The sequence below is a fragment of the Octopus sinensis genome, linkage group LG2, assembly GCF_006345805.1.
Source record: "Octopus sinensis linkage group LG2, ASM634580v1, whole genome shotgun sequence".
NCBI lineage: Eukaryota > Metazoa > Mollusca > Cephalopoda > Octopoda > Octopodidae > Octopus > Octopus sinensis.
This window is the reverse complement of record NC_042998.1, coordinates 155,925,811-155,948,747: the sequence shown is the minus strand read 5'-3', so window position 1 is coordinate 155,948,747 and position 22,937 is coordinate 155,925,811. Positions and strand designations below refer to the sequence as shown.

At 37.0% G+C, this 22,937-nt stretch overlaps 1 protein-coding gene across 3 annotated transcripts in view; it reads right to left on the bottom strand.

Annotated features, from left to right (window-relative positions):
• Positions 1-22,937, bottom strand: part of LOC115228662 (early growth response protein 1-B) — a 101,355-nt gene that overhangs the window by 71,595 nt on the left and 6,823 nt on the right. Inside the window, exons 1-2 of one of the 3 annotated variants that reach the window (XM_036500334.1) lie at positions 21,886-21,913; positions 5,286-5,354 (exon numbers count right to left, since the gene is read on the bottom strand). In XM_036500334.1, coding sequence (XP_036356227.1) covers positions 5,286-5,354; positions 21,886-21,898 — 82 coding nt within the window. In that variant the 5' untranslated portion in view covers positions 21,899-21,913. Of the gene's footprint in view, positions 1-5,285; positions 5,355-12,685; positions 12,703-21,885; positions 21,914-22,937 lie in introns of those variants that run through there. The other 2 variants (XM_036500341.1, XM_029799205.2) reach the window with 2 other exon arrangements.

Here is a 22,937-nt window from a genome sequence, read left to right as displayed (position 1 = left end):
CACATCATTATTAATATTAAGATAAAACTTACTTATGTATATATATATATATACATGTAGATGTAGGTACATATATATATGTATGTATATATGCATGTTTTATTTATTAATTTGTTATTATATGACGGAACGCACGCATCCATTTCTAAGTAAGTTTTATCTTAATATTAATAATGATGCACACTCTTAACCTTTCTGTCCCGCTCCTTCTCTCATCCTTCATTCTTTCTGGTTTCCTTTTCTTCTACCATACTGTTCCTCTCTCTCTCATTCTTCATTCTTTCTGGTTTTCTCTACAACCATTCCCTTTTTTTCTCCCCCTTTCTCTTACTCCTCCTCCTCCCTCCCATCGTTGACCCGCAACGAGGCTACTACTGTCTTTCTGACCTGGCTTCTTCAAGTGTGAACGACTTTCCTGTCTCTCTTTTGCCGTCCTCAAAAAGCACTCAAAAAATATTTTTTCTTTCGTTCTGGCTTAACAGCTCTCCATGTTTGTGTTACTGTTATTCTCCTTGTCCTGTCTTTTACTGTTTATATTTTGTACTGTCTTTACTGCCCTGTTTTTGTTACCATTTTTACCCCTCCACAAAAAAATCTCAAATTTTATTTAATTTGCTTTTCGCGGGAAGGAATGTTTCATTAAAGTCATGTCTCGCCTTTACCTTCGAAACGCGGAGTAGATGAAACAAAGGCGACTGAAGAAGGGGAATTTTCCTTGTATTGTATGTCCTATACTCTATTTTTATGTTGTTTAAGAAAAATATGGTACTTTTCACCTACAGATTGATCACCATCCATTATCATTAATATTTGGGTTAAAAAAAGGAATTCCTACCCATACTTCTAATAGATTGCAATGTTGGGCTATGATATTATTAAACTATGATTTCAAGATAGAGTATATACCATCCAAGAAATTAGGTCATGCAGATTGTTTGTGAAGACTGATTTAAAAAAATGCAGAATGATTTGATGATACCATGATTGCCACTTGTGAGCGGAAAATGAAATTGAAAATGTTTCATGTAACATCATTCATGGACTACCAGTTACCTTACAAGACATAAAATTAAAATCAGAAAACAATAAATTCATTATAAAAATGAAGGAAATACTGAAGGCTAAAAGTGATAAAAATATGCCAACACAAATATGAACCATTTCTCACTGTGTGACAATATTTTGATGTGTGCACAAAGAGTCATAGTGCCAGCCACACTACAAAAGTGATTATTAAAGGAATTTCAAATTGGTCACCCAGGGATTTTGAGAATGAAATCGTTAATGAGGAGTTACCTATATTGGCCAACAACGGACCGTGACATTGAAGAATCTGTGTAATCATGCAGAGGGTGTGCCTTAGCTGTAAAATCACTAAATGGCAACCATGGCCAAAAACAGATGTTCCATGGGCCAAACAGCATATTGATTACACAGGTCCACTTAAGGATTCATATTACCTTGTTGTGGTGGACAGTTTTTCAAAGTGACCAGAAGTGCATAAATGTAAAAAGCCAACATCTGTGGTTACAATAAGTTTTTAACATGAATTATTCGCCAAGTATGGTATTCCAGATACCTTTGTGTCTGATAATGGAACTCAATTTACAACAGACAAGTTCAGAAAATTTTGTAAAATGTTTGCCATCCATGTCACCACTCCGCCTTATCATCCTAGGTCAAATGGACAAGTGAAGCATTTTGTTGATACTTTCAAGAGGGCATTGAAAATGGCAAACAATGAAGTGATGGACTATTTTGCACTCAAACAATTTCTAAGAGTGTACCAGGTGACACCTAATCTAAATACTCTCTCAGGAATGTCACCCGCAGAATTGATGTTTGCTAGAAAGATCAGATCTGTTTTAGATTGGCTGATACCGAGTGAAAATAAAAAAAAAGGCAAACAATAAAAGTACTTCAAAATTTTTCAAGTTAGATGACAAAGTTATTTGTAAAGAAAGCTGGGAGGACAGTATAATAATTAAACAATTTGGAAGAATGACATTCCTGGTAAAAGGAAAAAATATCAAATGCAAAAGACATATTAACCAGCTTAAGCAAAAATTCATAGAAAAAATAGTCACAAGAAATGAAATCCCTATGGAAATATTGTATGACCCATTTGAGATACCAACATCAAAACAATTTGAAACTACACGTTCTAACACCAGAAAATTGAAAAGAACAGAACACTGGAATTGAACCCTAAATGTAAGAGATATTAAAACTTGGAGTGGAATTCTGTTCTCAAAAAAGAAGATAGGGGAGACTGATTTTAAAAAGGGGAGTTTCTAAAAAAGATTCTGACCCCCACCAAATGACTAAAGGTGGACTGATTCATTGTTATAAATTAAAGAGCTGTGAGCGATTGGCAGTTCATGTTGGTAGCAGTTCACTGTGAGCCTTTGATATAAAACATTGAGTCTCATGTAATAGATTAATATTAATATTAAATGAATTAGACTTTGATATAAGTTTAGTCTCTAAGTAGTTCATTATTAATAAGGGATCTATAAGATTGAAAGCCTAAATTATATAGGTTAACAGTTTTGTTTGCGTGAACAAGGATTCCCAATTTCTCCTTAACCTCTTTAGTCAGATTATGCAATTTCCTTAAGTTTTCATTATCTCTCTCTCTCTTTCTCTCTCCCTCCCTACCTTCTATCTCCCTCCCTTTTCCTCTCATTCTTTCTCTCCCTCACACACACACACATACACACACACTCATCATTCTCATTATTATCATCTTACTTATATTGGCCAGATGGAATTCATTGAAACCAATTTTGCTGACCCTCACCTGTCAGCACATATAATGTGTGTGTGTGTGTGTTGGTGCTGTTGTTACACATTGAGGCTAGGATAAGACTTTACAGAACTGCCTCTATGGAGACTAGCTGTTGTTACAACCTGAATTATCTATATAGACTACTGGCTTGTATATCTGAGCTGCTGAGTTTTGAAGATTTTCTTGCTATGACCATTTTGTGTGTGTGTGTGTGCGTATGTGTGTGTGCATGTGCATGCATGTATATGTGTGTGCATGCATGTGTGTGTGCATGCACATGTGTGTGTGCATGCATGTGTGTGTGCACGCACGTGTGTGTGCATGTGTGTGTGTGTGCATGTGTGTGTGTGTGCATGTGTGTGTGTGTGTGTGTGTGTGTGTGTGTGTGTCTTTGTGTCCCAACATTGCTTGACAACTGCTGTTGATTTGTTTACAGTTTGTTTGACAGTCTGGCAAAAGTGAATGATAGAATAAGTAACAGGCTTTTAAAAAAAGTACTAGGCCCAATTCGTTTAACTAAAAATTCTTCAAGGCAGCGCCTCAGTATGGCCACAGTCTAATGACTGAAGCAAGTAAAAAATAAAGATAAAAAATATACACACACACATACATATACAATATATACACATGCAATGCTTCCAGAAGTCGGTTTTACCACGATGGGCAGGTCTTCTCAAGAATCTTGCATTGCCAGACATCCTGGCCCATTATCATTTCATCTTTGTGACTCAGTGTCCTGAGGTCAGCCTTCACTACTTCATCCCATGTCTTCCTGAGTCCTCTTTGTCCACAGACTCCATGCACATCTAGTGATCAGTACTATTTTATACATCTGTCCTCATCCATGTGCATTACATGTCCTTACCAACACAGTCTTCTTTTACACTACATCTCTTATGCCCAGCTTTTCTCTTAGCAGATTTGTAGTATGTTATTCATGCACACTTACATTGCACATCCCATGGAGCATACTCACTTGATATCTTTCCAATCTTCTTTATGTCCTCTGCATATATATATCTATGAAGATGTACTTGCATAGCAAGTGACTTAATCTGAGATTGTGTGCTGAAACAAAAACAATTGCAGCATGGAAGATGTTTGTAAGCCATTTAAGAACACACAAAAACTGTTAGTTGCACTTCAACATTTAAATTTAATTTGTGTCAAAATATTTTCATCGTTTTGAAACCGTGACAAAACTTCATGCAGCATGAAGTTCTGTCAGTGAACAGGCCGTGGTTTGAAAGCGCTGAAAATATTTTGACACATGGCTTACAAACATCTTCCATGCTGCAATTGTACACACACACACACACACACACACACACACAGACATACATATTGTCAATAGTTCATATATCCCAAAAAAGCACACTCTAAAGAATTAGAGTAGTAATGTGTTTTTAGGAATTCAAATGTTATGGCCAGTCATAGAGTGATCATTGGTTTCACACCAATAAAGTGCTTAGCAGTATAGGCAACTCATCAGACTCAAATGTGCTGAAAGGGCTTAACGCCTTTGGCCATTTGAGTCTGACAAGTTGCAAAACCAATAGGTGCAAAACCAATGGTCACTTTATGACTGGCCATGATATTTAAATTCTTATTTATATATATATATATATATATATATATATATATATGTATGTGTGTGTCTGTGTTTTATAAACTCTCTTTTGTATCTACTTTACTACATTATGTCACTCAAATTGTAATACATTGATACTGATAACGTTCCCAACTGTCTGTACATCACTCTATAATCAAAATATATGATTGAACTTTATTTTAAGCAACAAGAGCAAAATGCTTTTTACATTCTTTTACTAGCTTTTATTTCAAGTTAAGTTTTGTGGTTTGAAGCCAATAGTCTTCCTTCCTCTGTAAACATCTCTTCAGATAACGTTATGTTTTTTTAAAAATCTTACTTATTCTTTTAATAAACACTTCTCTTACTATTTAACAAGTGATATACTGAGCATAATAAAAATTTCAGTAAACTACTTTTTACACTCTTACCCAATGTACTTTCTGGACCTAACAAGGAAGCCTCTTGGTTGTTGCTCAACCTGTCAGAAATAACAGTCAAATTTCTTTCAAATCACACCCTATTGTTTTACAAATAGGACACACTGTTGTGTGTCCTATGATATACTATGCTTGAAAAAAGTTGGAAAGGTCATGTTTGAACATCTATTATTCATAGGTCTTCTTGATCAACAATAAAACTGTTATTTAAAAAACAACAGTTTTATAAAATACATTGTATAATTCACATTTGTCAGGTAAAACCAGAACAAATATTTTCCACCTCAGTTTTAGAATGAATATCATTTGGATGAAAATAAAAAAATGAAATATAAACTCATGCATTATTATTGAATGATAGTGCACGACAAAAGAGAATGTCTTAAAAGCGAAGTGTAGACAAAACATCTAAGAAAATTCAATATTTGAAATGGTTTACAGGATGTGTAGCAGTAATTCTTACCTGTATCCAAGTTCACTGATGGAAACAGTGACATGATTCCATCATCCAGGTTGATTTCTTCCTCACAAACTAACAAATAAAAAAATGGATAACTTTTATTAAAGTTCAATGTGTTAGTAGAATTGAATTAAAACATTAAGTGAAACGAGTAAAGAAAAAAAGAGGGGAGGTACAGAGTAGAGTGTACAACAATTACTCTATAAGATGAAAAAGATATTCGACTGGCAGTCCAATATGTGCAGTTCACTGATGTGATAATGATAAAACTGGTTAAAAAGAGTTGCAATTTGAGAGCTATTATCATAACTAATACTTTCCTATGGCACTAGCATAGACTTGTACAAGAATAAAAGACTTTTGGTTTTAAGCAGCATGAATGAATGTACAGATGCCATTAACACAAAATCATACATTCCTTTAAAAAGATTTAATAGCATCCTACCTTAAATCCACAAACAATTTAGCAACACGAATATATCAAATATGTATCTATAAGCATCAGTAAGAAAATTAGTGCTTTTTTTTTTCTTGAGAAAGCCTGTAAACTACTATTACAAGGCACTAACATGGTGTCACTATATCATGCCTAGTGTGCCATATGCTTCAACTTTGTGTCTCACATTCTACATGCTACCACCTCCAGCAATGCCCACCTACATGCAGCTAATATTATACTTCATTTCTTCCTGATGCCATCTATACTACTTCAAGCCAAATCTGTACTGATTCCATAAACAAGTTTTGAAAACATCCTTCAATTGGGCTATGCCAATTTTGTCTCCTTATTGTTCATCCCTCAATAACTTATCTCTCCACCACTCATTTACTCTTCTCCTCATCATTCACCTTCTCACCATCCACATTCTCTTCTGTTTCAGTATTATTCTGCTGGTGTGATTTAATAAATACAGAATCTATTAGTCCATACCATCACATTTTCTGTACTGCCAGTCATCATTCTTCCTTCACTGAAGTACTTGCTATCAACATCCATTGCTCATCAACCATCTCCACTCTTATTTACCACCTTTCAGCTTCACTGTTATTGACCAGCAACCACCTCTACTAACATTATTCAAACATTATTTCCCATCTACAGATGTTCTTTTTCACCATGACTGTTCTAACTTTTCCTCTTCCTTAATCCCTCTATCTCTCTCTCTCTCTCACACACACACACACTCACACACATTTACTCATTGCTATTTTCCACAATCATATGCTACACACCTTCCTCCCAAGCACTGCTGTAAACAGCAGAAGTGAGCTAGAGCATTAAAACTTAGTGCACATGCACAACAGAGTCCAAGGTCAATCTGTGCCAAGCGACTTTACTCTGCATGCTTTAGCTTCATTACTATGGCAACAGTCCGGATACTTATTGATCAGACTATGTATATACAGACATATATATATGAAAACAGCAATAATAGACGTGAAATAGACGGTAAATTTCTGACTGGTCAAAACCAACGACTACATAAAGCATATATATATCTTTTACATATAAAGATTTCAGGCTTCCAGCTAGAAGCACTCCAAGAAGCAAACTTTCAGTCAGATCTAGGGTGACATAGTGGTGGAACAGTGAAGTAGACAATGCCATAAGAGTAAAGAAACAGGCCTAGAAGGATTGGAAGAGTGGGAGTAGCAGACAACTATTCCAGATAGCTAGAAAAGAAGCTAGGTGACATGTATATTTAGGAAAGGGAGTGGTAGAAAGGAAGAGGTTTGCCAATGTTCTATGGTGTGAGGACCAGAGGCATGTCTGAGAAAATTATGATATAAGAGAGAGGTGTGTGTGTATGGATGAAAGATAGTACACTTAGTGATTTTGAAAAGATGCATGAAAGTATGAAAGTGTCACCGTGAAAGGTTGCTAAAAGTGGAAAATGCATGGTAGATGGAGAGTCTTCCTAATATGAAAAATAAAAGGACCATCAATCTGATTTGACAGCAGCATGATAGATTAAATAATTAAGGATATGAAGACAGGGAAAGCTCCTAGTCCATCGGGAATTACTGCCAAGGTGCTTAAAATATTTAGTGGAGTGGGATATAGCAATCCTTCTAGTAACCTGTATAGTTAATCAGGTTCTCCAGGAAGCAGTCACCCAAAGACTGATGATGGAATATTATAATCAACTGCTACAAAGCAAGTAATTACAGAAGTATCAAATTGCTGGATCAGGTCATGAAAGTTTCAGAACAGGCCAGAACTCAATTAATTAGAAAGAGAGTTAACCTGGATGAAATGCAGTTTGTGTTTGTGCCAGGAGTACTACAAATGCTATCTTACTAGTATGGCAAATGCAGGAGAAGCATTTAGTCAAAAATAAACTATTGTACATGGCATTTGTCAACACGGAGAAAACTTTTGACAGGGTCCCTTGCTCCCTCATCTGGTAGTCACTGAGGAAGCTAGAGATAGGTGAGTGGCTGGCGGCAATCTTCAAGCCATGTAAAGAAATGTTTTCAGTAAGAAAAATAGCAACAGCGAGCATAGCAATGAATTTAGTGTGTACATAGAATTTCATCAAGGTCAGTTCTCTGCTCCTTCTTGTTTTTTATCATGGTCCTCCAGGCCATAACAGAGAAATTTTTAGACTGGTTGCTCATGGGAGATCCTCTATGCTGATGATCTTATCATCATAGATGAATCAGCAGTAGAATTAGAGAAGAAATTTCGAGTGTGGAATCAAGGCATAGAATCAAAAAATCTTAGGGTTAATTTAGTAAAGACAAAGTCCTAATGAGCAGGAAAGCTGACAAATTACTAGTCCATCCAGGAGAAGGGCCCTGCCCAATATATAGAAATGGTGTAGGTAGACATTTTATATGGTGTACTCAGTACAAGCTAGGGATATATAATAAGTGCAGTGGAATCAGAGGAAGGTTAACAGAGAAAGTAATCTTTGTGTATAGTAGATGTATAGGAACAATAAACCCTAAAGGAAATAGATTTCTTCAAGTATCCAGGGGGTGTCCTTAGAAGAAGTAAATTGTTTCTGTTACCTTGGTGACCAAATTAGCAGTGGAGGAGGATACTCTAAAAATGTAGTTTCTAGAATTAGAACTGGCTGGGAAAAGTTCCAGGTAGTGAGAAAAGTAACTAGAATCACAGAAAAGATGATAAAATATATAGTTCTGCCCTTATTTAATTATAGTAGTGAAATACTACTGATAAACAAGTGATAAAGGGATCAGTGGTAGAGAATGAAGAGGTGGAGAGTGGATTTGATAAGGTGAAGGGCCCAATTGTGTATGTAGACGTTATGTTTCCAGAACCTCAGTTTCACCAAGACACCAAGATGGGTGGGTCTTTTTGAGCACTGCATATCACCAGTCATCCTAGTCCTTTGTCTACCCCTAGCATACTCAGTAACTACCAGACTGTAGAATGAGAAACCCTTTTGAAGACTTTCCCCAGCTCAACAAATGTTAAATACAGTAGCTTGATTTTAACCAAGAACATCTGCAGTAGCCCCAGCAAGAAGAGGGTATAGTAGTACTTCTCCTTGGCACAAAACTGAACTGCATCTCATTTATCCATAACTTTCATTACCTTGCACAACAATTTAATACCAATATAATTATCTCTCTCTAAAGTATTTCCTTTAATTATGTAGCAGTTGACTATAATTTTGCTATGCCAATCATTGGGTACGACACCTTCCTGTACAATCTAACTGCCCATATGGGTAACTATGCAGTTTCCTACACCACCAGGTATTTTAAACATACCAGCTGTAATTCCTAATGACTGCCTAGGGGCTTTTCTTGCCAGAATATGGCTGGTTCTTCTGATCCATGTAGGGAAGACCTTCTTTTTCCCATGCATTCTTCACATTTAATAACTTTTCACAGAGGCACTTCTCTGCTTCTCTCTTTTCAAAATCACTAAATTCAAGTATACTAATATCCATATGTACATACTTCTTCCTACAAGGTCTTGATTTTCTCTAATACGTTGCCTTAGAAGAGATGCAGTCACATCAAGCATATTCATAAATATTAGTTTTTATTCATAAACATATGAGAAAAATAGAGAAAACATAAGAGGTGACAATATGGTAGTTCAGAGGAGAGAAAGTACTGGCTGGCAGCACAGCACATTGTAGTTAGCGTGTATTGGATGGGAGAAGAGGGAATGATGGTGGCCTTATGCAATCACTTATATATGAGTCTGCTAAAAGATAAGAGGACTGAGTGATGAAAATGATGCAATCAACACAGAAGGTAGGGAAATGAGAAATGCGAGATGGAAAGTTATGAGTGATAAGGTTGAGGAAGGAGTTGAGCAATTGTTAGATGAGAGAGGGACCAAGACTGTAAGGTGAAAGAGAATAAATATAGGCCTAGCAAGTTACAAACATTGCAACCTTTAGGTGCTACATTTGAGTTCAGCATTGCATATCAAAAATTGTTTTAGTCCTTTGTCATCTCCTCTCTGAGATGCAGCATATTCAAGTCATCTCATATCTTCCTTAGTCTCCCCTTTTTCACAAGTTCCACCTGCTATTCCTACGCCTGCGCGAATACGGTGTTGTTATCAACCCCAGCAAGTGTTCGTTCGGAGTTGCGCCCCTTCATTTTCTCGGGCACATCGTCGTCCACTTCCCGAGAAAGTCAAAACCATCGTGGATTTTCTAGCACCCAAATCTCTTTGCAAATTGCGGAAATTTCTTGGCTTGGTAAATTTATACTGGAGATTTTACTCCACTGTGCAGAGACAGCCCAACCGCTCACAGATTTGCGGCGACAGCGAAAATGCAAAAATACAAACATTGCCTTGAGTGAAGAACAACTTGTCTCTTTCGCTGCCTTGAAAACAGCGTTATCTAACGCTACCATGCTAGTGTATCCCAAACCAGACGCCCCACTGTGTGTACTAGTTGATGCGTCCGATTCCGGATTTGGGGGTGTACTGCAACAACTCACTGGCGATATTTGGCAACCTGTATCCTTCTTCTCCAAGTGCTTAAAACCAGCCGAGACTTCGGTACTGTATTTAGTGCAACACCTCCACCGGTCATGAACGTCCATACGTGCCGTTTTATCTGCTTTGCATTCCCTAGCACTTCCTGGTGTCCGCGTCACACAAAACCCGTTTCGCGTGGCCCAACATCAACAAGGACACCTGTGATTGGGCTAGGATCACATTAAATCTCCCATCGGTTCCTTTGTAACTCCAGATGCACGTTTTCAACACATGCATATCGACATCGTTGGACCCTTGCCTCCTTCCAACAATTGTACTCACCTGCTCACCTGTGTTGACAGATTTTCTCGCTGGCCGGAAGCTTTTCCCCTATCGGACACTTCTGCAGAAACTGTCGCCAAAACGCTAGTTTCATTGGGTTTCGTGTTTCGGCACACCCACGACGATCACAACCGACAGAGGACGTCAGTTCGATTCTCACCTTTTCACCGAGCTGACTCGTCTCCTCGGATGTAAACACACCCGCACAACAGCTTACCACCGCGCAGCAAATACCATGGTCGAACGCTTTCACCGCCGACTATAAAAGCATATCCAGACTGCTCCATCTAGTTGGAATATTTCCCTCTCGTCCTCCTTGGTATTCGATCCACGGTTAAGGAGGGAGTTGGACATACTCCGGCTGAACTAGTCTATGACACGGCACTCGCTTTACCCGAGCAAATGATCGACCCTGTTTCATCACAAGACTTTCCGGACCCAGCAAAATATGTTCACCGCTTACGGACATCTATGTCGCATTTGTCCCCTGCAGGCCCCAGACAACAGAACGTCGCTTCACATGTCCCAAAGGACATCAATGCTTGGACGCATGTTTTCGTTAGAAATGATGGAATACCTTCACAACTTCGGCCACCATATTCCGGGCCCTACAAAGTAATCCAAAAAGAACCAAAGTATTTCGTCTTCGACATCGGAGGAAAACGAAAGACTGTCTCTGGTGATCGCTTAAAAAAGCATTAATCGAAGAGGACAGAGGACTTACTTTCAGATTCCACCGTTCCTCAAACGGACTCAACAACTTCAGCTTCAGCCATCGCAAACACCTCAGATTCTGCACAACCCCGGCACACCAAATCGGGGAGGACAATTCGAATGCCCGTAAGATTTGTTCGAGTCTTTCGAGTAGGTACAAACTCTTTACCAACCCGTTTTCTCAGTTGAAACGTCCACAATGTTCACATCAACAAATAAAAACAATTTGTTTTCCTTATGGTTATGAACAATTTACACATACATAACCCAAGTGACTCTGCATCACCCGCATAAAACAAAAACAAAACAAAGAACATTTTGTATAATAATAATAATAATAATAATAATAATAATAATAATAATAATAATTTCTATATCAACGAAAAACATCTTTTATGAACATTGTTCTGCTAATTGAACTGACTGAATATTTCACCAACTAACTTTTTCCATGAACATTTTCACTTTTCTGTAAAATTATATTTTCTTGCATGTACATATGTTTTGCTTTGTTTTTAAAATGTTTTGCTCTCCTACATCACACCTGTATGCTTACACACACTTGGGATCTTTTCCTTTTGAACGGCACTTTTCAACACAATTTCTAGTTAACTAAACACTTTTAAACTTCATATACTGGTAGAATGTGTTTATAAAACATCATTTTTTCTTGGCTTTATTGAGAAAATTCTATATGTTGTAACATATTTCGTCTTTAATTTCGAGCATTTCGGCAATTTTAACCAATCGTTGACCCCCATTTAGGTAAATAACATTCTGTGCATAATGAATATGTCCCTCCTTTAAGAAACAGATTGGGTTTATTTACATTTGTGAAGAAAAAAGTTACCCTTCCCCCACCCCTAACTAACCCTAAATCTAAAATAGATTGAAATGCAATAGATCGATACTAGGGTTATAATTATGGGTGACAATTTCATACGATACCGCTACGGAAAATGGGTTTTCTAGCGGTGTCAAATAAAAATGTCACCCATAATTATGGCCCTAGTATCGATCTATTGCATTTCAATCTATTTTAGATTTAGGGTTAGGGGTTGGGGAAGGGTATCTTTTTTTCTTCACAAATGTAAATAAACCCAATCTGCTTCTTAAAGGAGGGATGTATTCTTTATGCACAGAATGTTATTTACCTAAATGGAGGTCAGTGATTGGTTAAAATTGCCGAAATGCTCGAAATTAAAGATGAAATATGTTACAACATATAGAATTTTCTCAATAAAGCCAAGAGAAAATTATGTTTTATAAACACATTCTACCAGTATACGAAGTTTAAAACTTTTTAGTTACCTAGAAATTATGTTACAAAGTGCCGTTCAAAAGGAAAATATCCCACACTTGCACCACTCATATTTTAACGTGTGCTATTTCTTGCTCGCCATGCCACTGAAAGACAACTTACCTCTAATAGACCTCTAGTGGGTCGCATAATGAATGAAGTTGCATATCTCTTTCAACGCGCCAGCATATTACATTTATGCTTCTGCCTAGGCATATACACATCGCCTAACATATATTGCACACACCAATCTGAACGTTGACTTTTTTGCTTTACCGTTTTTCTTCATTTCTTTCACTTCCCATGTTTTTGACATGTATTCATTTGTTTGTAAATGACACTGTATCAATTTTTCTGAATTACACACAAAAACACATTTTCAATATCACACGCATCTGTATCGTTCGATCTCTATGGCTTTCTCACCAGAAGGTGGGTTGTGTAAAAACTAACACTTCCTTTTTCCGAGCTGAGATTCGAAGCTGAATCTAAGGATTCTCGCTCTTCTGATCCACCACTGACTAAATAGGCGCGAAAGAAATTTCTTTGTCCTGTCAAAAAGTGATGGATGGATTTCACTTCGACCCACGACTTGAGCCGTGTCATTTAAGGCTCAAGTGGACAGGAGTCGACCTACATAAGTAGAAATTACTCCTGTGGTATGCCTGTCCTTCTAGCTGTCATGACCATTATAAATACCGCAATCCGTCAAGGGACTGCAGATAGCCATCACCAGGCAAGACAGTCAGTAAGTAACTTGCGCCAGTCAAGCAGCCAACATAGAACTACATATTCAGCATGAATGACCCAACACAGTAGCAGTTGCAAAACATAGACACCACCGAATGACCAACGCACATACAGATACAAAACATGCCCGGTTTTGTATCAACCCTCATCACATCAACACTGTATTTCCCGTTTATTTTCTTCTTCCCCAACTCGAAGCAAGTTGGTAATGTCAGGTAGTGTATTTTTTGGTGTATACAAGTAAATGCAAGTGTTAATTAAATAAATTATTTAAACCATAACCCTGTGCTTTTCCATTGTTTTATTTTGATGTCATCCATATGCCTATTTCATCTGCTACCTCAACATCTTTTGCTACACCTTTCCCACTACACTTTCATTATTCTGAATACACTTCTCACTCATGATGTTTCAATTGTCTCTTACACACTGTCATGCAATCCAGAACCTTTTATGCCATTGACCCTCTCATGTTGCAGGATATGCACGAACCTCTTCCTTTGTGTTTCACCTTTAGCCAAGTGTACGTTGCCTAGCCACCCTTCTAGCCATTTGATTAAAGCTCTACCTTCCCTCCAGGTTATCAGCCTGTCTCTCAGTCTTTACTGTTCTATCAACCATGTTACCTTTGGTTTGGCTGAGACATACATATACTACATACAGACATTATGATGATGATTGCCTCATTTTGTCAGATGACAGCTGTCTTGCATTCAGACTGATTGTTCTGATTTACTTTCATCCTTGCATATGCACAGATATAGCTTTTCATGCCACGTATACATCGTCATAGGACTTCATAAAATACGAAATGGATCAAGAAATGAAATGATGGTGAGACATCTGTACGCCACTGGATTTAAGTGAGAAAGCCATATACAGCACTTTTGCCACTCTCTCAGTTGTCATAGTAGGTTCCAGTTACAAGCATTGCAAGATGACGGGTGCTGTTTTGACAGCAAGTTTTATGTCAGAGTATCTTTCTCCTAGAAAAGTTGGCTACTCCATGGCTTCGTCAAAAATAGCAGGAGTTTCCTCTATCACTGGGAAATTTATTTAACCTATTGATGGGACCCTGAGAAGTATTTCAATTCCAGGTTAGAGTAGACCTGGAAATAATGGTAATTAAGGGGTAATTCCACGCTTCTCCTGAGTTGTCGCCTCATCACCTGATGCAGTTTAATGTCGTACCCAGGGCGGACACACACGATTGATTAGCTCGTTGGAAACCTGTAATGTTATTGCTCACCAATAATGATTCAAGCGCTTTTGTATATCCTAGGGAAACAACTTTGAAAAGCTTACTGGAAGTTATTTATTCCCATTACCAGCCCCCAATTAAAAAACAAAAAAGACATTTATAACATTTTTTTATTTAATTAATAGAACAAATGAACAGATTCCAGTAATAAGCAATTCCGCACTTATGTGTACTTAAAGCCACTTTAATTCGTAGTTTACGTTTCCCTTGTTCACTTCCATGATCTAAATGTCGTTGACTTAAACTTCTGCATGGTTGGAAGATATTTTATATGACTGCTACAAATCATTTACATCATGACCCCAGATGCCTCCTATTTAGAATCACAATTGTTCTCCTGTTGCTGATTCAATCATTCCAGAAACTCATCGTTCTGCATGATGTTTACGTTTTGCAACGTTTTCACCACTTACGTGGTTAACAGGCAGGACGAGCATACAAATAAAATCGACGCAGTTGTTTGACCTGTTTGAAATATCCTACAAATTTATTTTCCCCATAGGCGAAGGACCAGGCACATGCTAGTTGAAGGGACTATAAGGATTTAAAAGATGTGTAATATTTCCACGTTTAATAAAGTTAAGGTGGTTTTTAACTTTGTCCAATACCAATGCAAAGAAAGAAATATATGAATGTAAACTCTATCTTGTCTTCTCGCAAATAAAAAAAAAGTGGCAAGTTAGCAGAATTGCTAGAGTGCTGAAAGAAACAGTATTCGTTCTGGCTTGTTGCGTCCCCAGTTCAAATCTCGCCGAAATCAACTTGGCTTTTCCTCCCTCCAGGGTCCACAAAATAAACTTCCCATCAAGAAAATTAGGCTTATGTGTCTGACTAGTCCCACCTTGCCAAAACTGCTAGCCTTGTGCCTAAACTAGAAATAATTCATAAAAAGTGAACGTGCAAAAATTTCTCTGATATTTTGATAGTGGGGACTGCTATTTGTCAGTTCACGATTTTAATTTATACTCTATCGTTTTAGAAAATGACACATTAGATTATGTGGTTCTTGGTGTGCCATGCTTTGAGAAAATACAGAATGATCAGAGCTGGAATGCCAGATCAAACAACACTCGGATTGGCAATCAAATATAACAGCGTGGGGGATTGTTTATGTAATTGCACCCTTATGAATCGTGTCTAATTCATAGATTGAGTCACATTTGCTCAGTAAATACATAAATGGATTAGAAAAAGAATTGTTAAATAATAATAATGATGATGACGGTATTGGTAGGGGATGGCAGTGGCAATGGTGGTAGTAATAGTAGTGGTAGTAGTAGTATACTGCTCGTAACAATCTGACGACGGTTTACACAGAGAGGCGTTGACGTCATTGTGACGAGATAGCTACGTCACAGATGTTTAGAGGAGACAAAAAATCGATGAAGTGAATTTTTGGACTGTTGGCAGCACTTGATAGTGAACTAGAAATAGTTGTGCTAGCAAATAAAATAAATGATTATTTAAATATAACAATAATGAAATATAATTGTTGCAAGAAAATTGTGGAAAAGATTCCATAAAGAAACTGTCAAAAGGTGAAAATTCTTACCGTAAAAAAAGCAAAAAAAAAGCATTGGTGGTGAAGAGAAAGGTATCGTAAGTTATCACGTGAATATTTCAGTAAAGAAAAAGGAAAAGATTTAGAACTTGAATAAGTAAATAAGATGTTTAATGGTTTCAAACCTCATCACTAGCACTGCTTTCCATCCACCTAAAATAGTTATTCAAAACAGCTTTAAATGTCATATACATTGACATAAAATTTATTTATTTTTATGAAAACTGCAAACCGAATACAAATCAAGAAAACGAGTTACAATTTTCCTTAGGCAAAAGTCACGGTAAAAAATAAAATAATAATAATGAAACAATATTTAAATCATTAATTGACAATACAAGACACGTGTGCAATAACAACACAGTTTATATTGGTGGTATCTTACAAATGCAAACAAATTTACGTTTTATTCAGTATCTCAAAACGATGAAAAGGAAAAAGAATTATATATTATTGAAGTTTTCCTGCGGCTTTTATTTTTCTTTTCTGAATTCAGATTAGAAACTGGGTGGAGGTGAAATTGTTCCAGTACTTGACTGGTACCTTGTTTTATCGACTTCGGAGAGATGAAGGGAAAGATCTGAATTTTAAACGTTGCAGATGTACCAATCTGCCGCAGAGAACTGAAAGCTGTAGTACTGCAGCTACACTTCTTGAAAATTTTAAATGCATTTCTTTTTAACCATTTTTTAAAGATGTAATGTAGATAAAATAAATTTAATTAGATACCCTTCTTTACACCAATCACTTTAATGTCTGTTGGGTGTTTTTTTTCTTGCCACCGGTACTAGTGAAGTTATCAAATAACTTGCAAGGCAGGAAAAGAACAAGAAAAGGAAAGAAAAAGAAAAACACCACCCTGACTAAGTGAGGGGAGCATTTGAGAGATGGGAGAGGTGGTTTTATATCAGGTGTTGAGGAGAGGTTAAAGTATAATGTCCCTCGATAAGCACAAGTGTCTTGTCCCTCTATCATGGAAGATACATGACTACCCTACATAGATAGAACCCAGCATGTACAAGCACTAACAGAATTATTCGTTGACTGGATCTCAAGCACAGCAAGCCACAGAATTTTCTTGGCCCTTTGTCATTTCTTCCATGAGGCTTAGCATCTTGAGATCTGCCTTCACTACTTCATTTCTTCCTAGGTTTCTCTCTTCCACAAGCTCCATCTACTTTAAGCACCCAACATTTCTGTAAGCAGAAATCCTCATCCATATGCATCACATGACCAAACAGTTGATTCCTCTTGAGATTTTTCTCTCAATACATTAGCACTTTGTCATACATGCACACTGACATTATATATCCAATGGAGGATACTAGTCTTTGCATGACCTCTGCGTTTAATGCCCATCTCTCACTACCATGTAGCATTGTTCATACACAGGCATCATACAATTTGCCTTTCAGTCACAGAAAAATCTTTTATTGCTCATAGAGGTAATATTTCTCTGAACTTATTCATCCTATTTTTATTCTAGCAAGTATTCTTTCAGAGCATCTTCCTCCCCCGATAATTAGGTCACCTAGGTAACAGAAACTGCTACCTCCAGGGAGCCTCCTGGGCATTCAAGAAAATAACATTAAAAAAAATATTTCATACCTTTTAGGTGGATTAAAAACAAATTTTTAATTTCATACTTTTTTTTATGTAGAGTTGTGAAGTACTTTTTAAATAAATTTTATACTTCCTTAAGGTGGATGAAAAGCAAATATTAGAGAAGATATGTGATATTGTACCAGTACCAGAAATTCATTGGAGTTAACCATATGAAATCAACTTTTTTTAAAACTAAGCCGTCCAATTTATTGTTGACATGCATTAGGTTAAAAACATGTCATTTCCATAACTTTATCATTTTTCACTCTTTTACAAAGTTTATTCAAAATTATGCTTATATAAATTATATGATTCACAATTTTAAAAAAAATTTTGTATCAAGAAAAACATTCCAACTGTGACCATCCTATCATTTTTTGAAAAGTGTTTCAATCTTAACTTTCCCAGCTTTCTATAAAGGCATTAACTTGCATTGTAGAACTGAAGTACCCTCCCATGTTTTCAGCAATATAAATACCAACCTTAGCTGGTAGTAAACACAAGATGCATTTCATTTAATGATGAATAAAACACAAGAAAGGCAAATTGGTCTTAATTTATGTCAACTTTTGATCACTTCATCTTGGTGACCTCTGTCCTAAACATTTGTATGTTGACCCCAAAGAAGTCAAAGAAGTGCATGGTGCCAAGGCAGTGGTTCTGTTGCTAGAAAACTTTTCTCAGCAAAGTCAACAGAGCATATGAGTATGCCTGCAAACAGGGTGACCCCCCCCCCCTGAAAAAAAGAAAAACAGAACCCACAAATCTTTGAATAAAACAACACAGAGGGATAGATTGAGATTCCAGCAAGATGGGACCATCCCCCATGCATTAAATGACTCCCTAACCTGGCTGAGAGAGTGATTTCAGGAGAGACTGATCAGCAGGAAGTGTGATGTTGAGTGGGCACTGCATTCACCAGACTTGAACCCCACCAGATTTTTATCTGTGGGGGTATCTCAAGGATAATATTTACCAGAACAACCCTCAAACAATTGGTGAACTGAAGGCAGCAATCACAGCAGAAATCAGGGAAATCCCCAAAGAGGAATGTGTTTGAGCAATTGACAATTTTGCACAACGTATGCAAGTGTTTGCGCTACATATGCCATTTGGAGCATATTTTGAAAAGAACATGACTTTTATGCAAAGGGAATGATTGTACACAAACTGAAGTCCAGCAAATATCAAGAAATTTACTGGACCTTTGTAGGATTTAATAAAATTTTTATGGGTTCTGTTTTTTTGGGGTCACCCTGTAATGATGGTGTGTTTACATATGATGCTGCTATAAATGTTCCATCAGTTATATATATCAAACCAAAGAATGAAGTATATGCTTTGCATGTTTTATTCTACTTGTTGACAAGAGTTTATGAATCCCTAAACCAATATTTACAAACATTAAATATATTAGCCAGTAATTGCTGAATAATACAGTGAGGATAGAATAAGGAATGCTTTATTAACAGCCTTTCTTCCTTCCAGATAAGACAACTTTAGAATAAAACTTTGAGACTTAAGACTGTATGTGAGCAGATATGCTCTTAAATGGCTTAAAAGCACTCTGCTTTTTTTGTTCATCTTCTCTCAATTTGTGCTGCTGTGATTGATCCTCCGAAAACTCAGTGGAACATACTACTTGTACACTCTCAAATCATACTTCAATAGTAACAGCATTTATCTTTAAATGCCAAGGATAAGCAATGTAACAACTTTGTTAAGAAGAGACATTACTACAAAGTTTGTTGATCTCCTTAGTCTATATCTTCAGTGGTATCCACAATAGTTGCACTTTCTTTTGCTTTATCTCACCGGTTACATAAGAATATTAGTCATTAGTGGACATAGGAAGCTTAAAAAGCTTCATTAACAAGGAACTAATAAACACAAGTGGAAGATAAACCCAGAAAATGGCTATGTCCTGGAGACAAGTACCTCTCTTATTTCAAAGGTTATTGGAATGTGTCAAGCAAGTGTAGAATTCTCAAATTATCTGTTATTACAGATCTTTGCTGCAATGTCATCCTAGGAAAAAACTTGCTTGAACACTACTCTTCTTTTGAGATTTTCTTTAGTAGGACTAAACCTACTCAGTCTGTGGTCTCTACTGTTTTCAAACCTCTTCTTTTACTGTTTACTAATCTTACTATTGATTGCAAACCCTTAGTTACAAAATCTAGTCAGCATTTTCCTGATGACCAGGAATTTAAAATTCTGAAGGAACATGCTTGCTAAAGGTGCAAATTAATGAACCAAGTCTCCTTGGAAAGCTAAGGTGTTGGTTCCATCTGGTGATACTCATATAAGAAACGAGGGATTGTCAATTATTCACAGACAATGACTAACTAGATTTCTTCTCTCTACCAAACATTCAGAAGAGGATCTGGGAAGTTGTTCAATGTGATTCCTTCCATACACTGAACCTAAGAAGTAGATGATGATAGAAGAACCTTGCACTGAATTCAAGGATGATTCCTTCTGGAATCATTCATAGTGTTGCCAGCTTTCTATATGTAATTGATGAAAATTAAAAAAGGATTGCAACCACCTTTGCATATATTCATAATGTAACTTTGTGTAGATTTAATCAGTGAGCAAATACAAACTTTTTTTAAACAGAAAAAAGCGTACGTTTTATTCTAAAGCTATTAATCAACTGAGTTACATAATACAAAGATGCACCACATGACTGTACGACTTCACACAACAATGCCAAACAGCAGACTGATGCCTGAACTACAACTCGTTTGTCCCAAAAGAACATTTCTGACTACTTTTGGGTACCCCCTCTTATAAGTGAGCATGTGGCCATTACCAGTGCTGGTGGCATGCAATAAGCACCATTCATGCATGGGACACTGCCAGAGCTGCCTGATTGGCTCCCCATGCTGGTGGAATGTAAAAAGCACCTTCCAAATGTGGCCAATGCCAGTGTTGCCTTACTGGTTCCCATGCAGGTGGCATGTAAAAAGCATCCACTACACTCTCGGAGTGGTTGGTATTAGGAAGGGCATCTAGCTGTAGAAACATTGCCAGATCAGATTGGTCCTGCCTCCTGGCTTGCCAGTCCCCAATCAAACTGTCTAACCCATGCCAGCATGGAAAATAGACGTTAAACAATGATGATGATGATATGAGTGTGTTTGTCTTTCTGTATCATCACACTGACACTGCTTCAGAGTAGAATGGTGATATTTCTTTATGTTCAATACAAGCACTGTCCTAAAATTTGGCATTTCAGCATGGAATACCTGAATACAAGTTAGGGTTGGTGTAAGAAAAAGTATTTACCTACAGAAAACTGTCATAAGAAATCACATTTAATATATGCTGGTATTAGGACAACCATACAACTGGGTCAGAAAAGGATCACAGTTTACACACTCAAACATACACATATGTATATGTATATATATGCATATATGTGTGTGTGTGTACATACATATATACTATATATATATTATATATATATATATATATATATGCCATTCAGTAATAAGGATTCATTAAGAATCAAAGCATATCAACATGTAAAACACCAGAAAATGGTTAGATATAATTACATAGAGCTGACAGTAAATTATTTTGTAACACCACCAACATTATAATGACATTGTAGGGTTAGTGTAAGAGGCCAGATTTGGCTGGTTTGAGTATAAGAGAGATAGAATATTTGGGCCTGATGAGACTGGTTTAAATGTTAAAGAATTAAACACAGTGTATATTAATACATACCAGACAAGTACATGGAGACAAGTACAAGCAAAACAGCCCAACATAAAACACTTTAACAGTCTTTCATTTATATCTTTCCATACCCACATGTATACACAAGATACGTTTTGCTTGATTCAGTCATTACACTGTAGCATCACCTTGAAGAATTTTAGTCAAACAAATCAATCTCAGGACTTTTTTTAAACCTGGTACTTACTCTGTTGATCTCTTTTGTTGACCTAAGTTACAGTGACATGAACACGCCAACATTGGTTGTCAAGCAGTGGTAGGGGACAGACATACATGCACATGCACAGGTACACATACAAACGTGTGTGTGTGTGAGAGAGAGTTTGTGTACATGTACATATATATATATATTATCCGAATTTTATAGTTTTAAGTATCCATCATGGCTGATCTTACCAATCGGTTTCATGCAAAACAATACAATGGAGTGTTAGGTAACAATCCATTATATAAATACACTCATCAGAAGTAGCTGACTTGGAAGGGAATATGACAACTGCTCTCCACTGTCAGAGGTGGATTAGTACACCTGGTTAGTGTCTGCTGTAAAAAGGTGGTGAAATGAAAAAAGGTCCAGGGGCTTTGGCTGGGAGTTATGTCCCTTGGTTAGGTATGTTGTGCAGTCGGTAAGAATTATCTTGAAGTGAAGAAAGTTTGCGTTAATAATGTGGTACTTCTGCAGGGATGGAGTGTGTGGTATGTGTAGCAGTGTCATATGTATAAATATTTCTGGGGGTGTAGATATATATAGCGCTATGTTTTGTTTTCTTTCTGTAAGGGATAAAACTAAGGGTTTTTTTTATATATTAATGTGGTATGTAATGTACGTGTGTGTATGTGTGGAGGGGGGGTCTGTTTATATGTGGTGGTACAATTTGTGGGGGAATGTGGTGGGGGATAGTTATATGCAGGGTGTCCTCCTTATGGGTGTGTGTGTGTATGTGTACATGGGTGCATTGGTGTGTGTCTTGGTCAATCTCTTTTTTGCTGGGCCCAAGGGCATTAGTGGAAAGTCGTTAAGAACCTGCTACAATAACCATAAGTCCTCATTCAACATCCTAGAGAGACGTAATACATGAGCATCCTGCTTCAGTCTCAGGTCTGAGTCTACCAACTAAAGTTGTTTTTACACTAGGTGCGCATCTAAAGGATAATCTCAAGTTATGTCTATTAAATATTTTGTAGAATCTATTGGTACGGGGGAAGTGTTAATCACTTAAACTAAGGAAGATTCTACCTACTCTGATCCTTATTTTAAGTGAATGGCAGAGTGAACCACAGTACTTTCCGGTGGCGCTTTCTCTTGGAGGGGCTAGGGTTTGGAATGCAACTAATGCTATCCTTAAAAACACAGGCAGTCAGAGCCTGGATGTAGTACAGGGTGGCAGCATTGAAGATCTCTTTGCTTGAAAACAAGCTGGAGATTCTACTGCTGACGCCCTTCACCA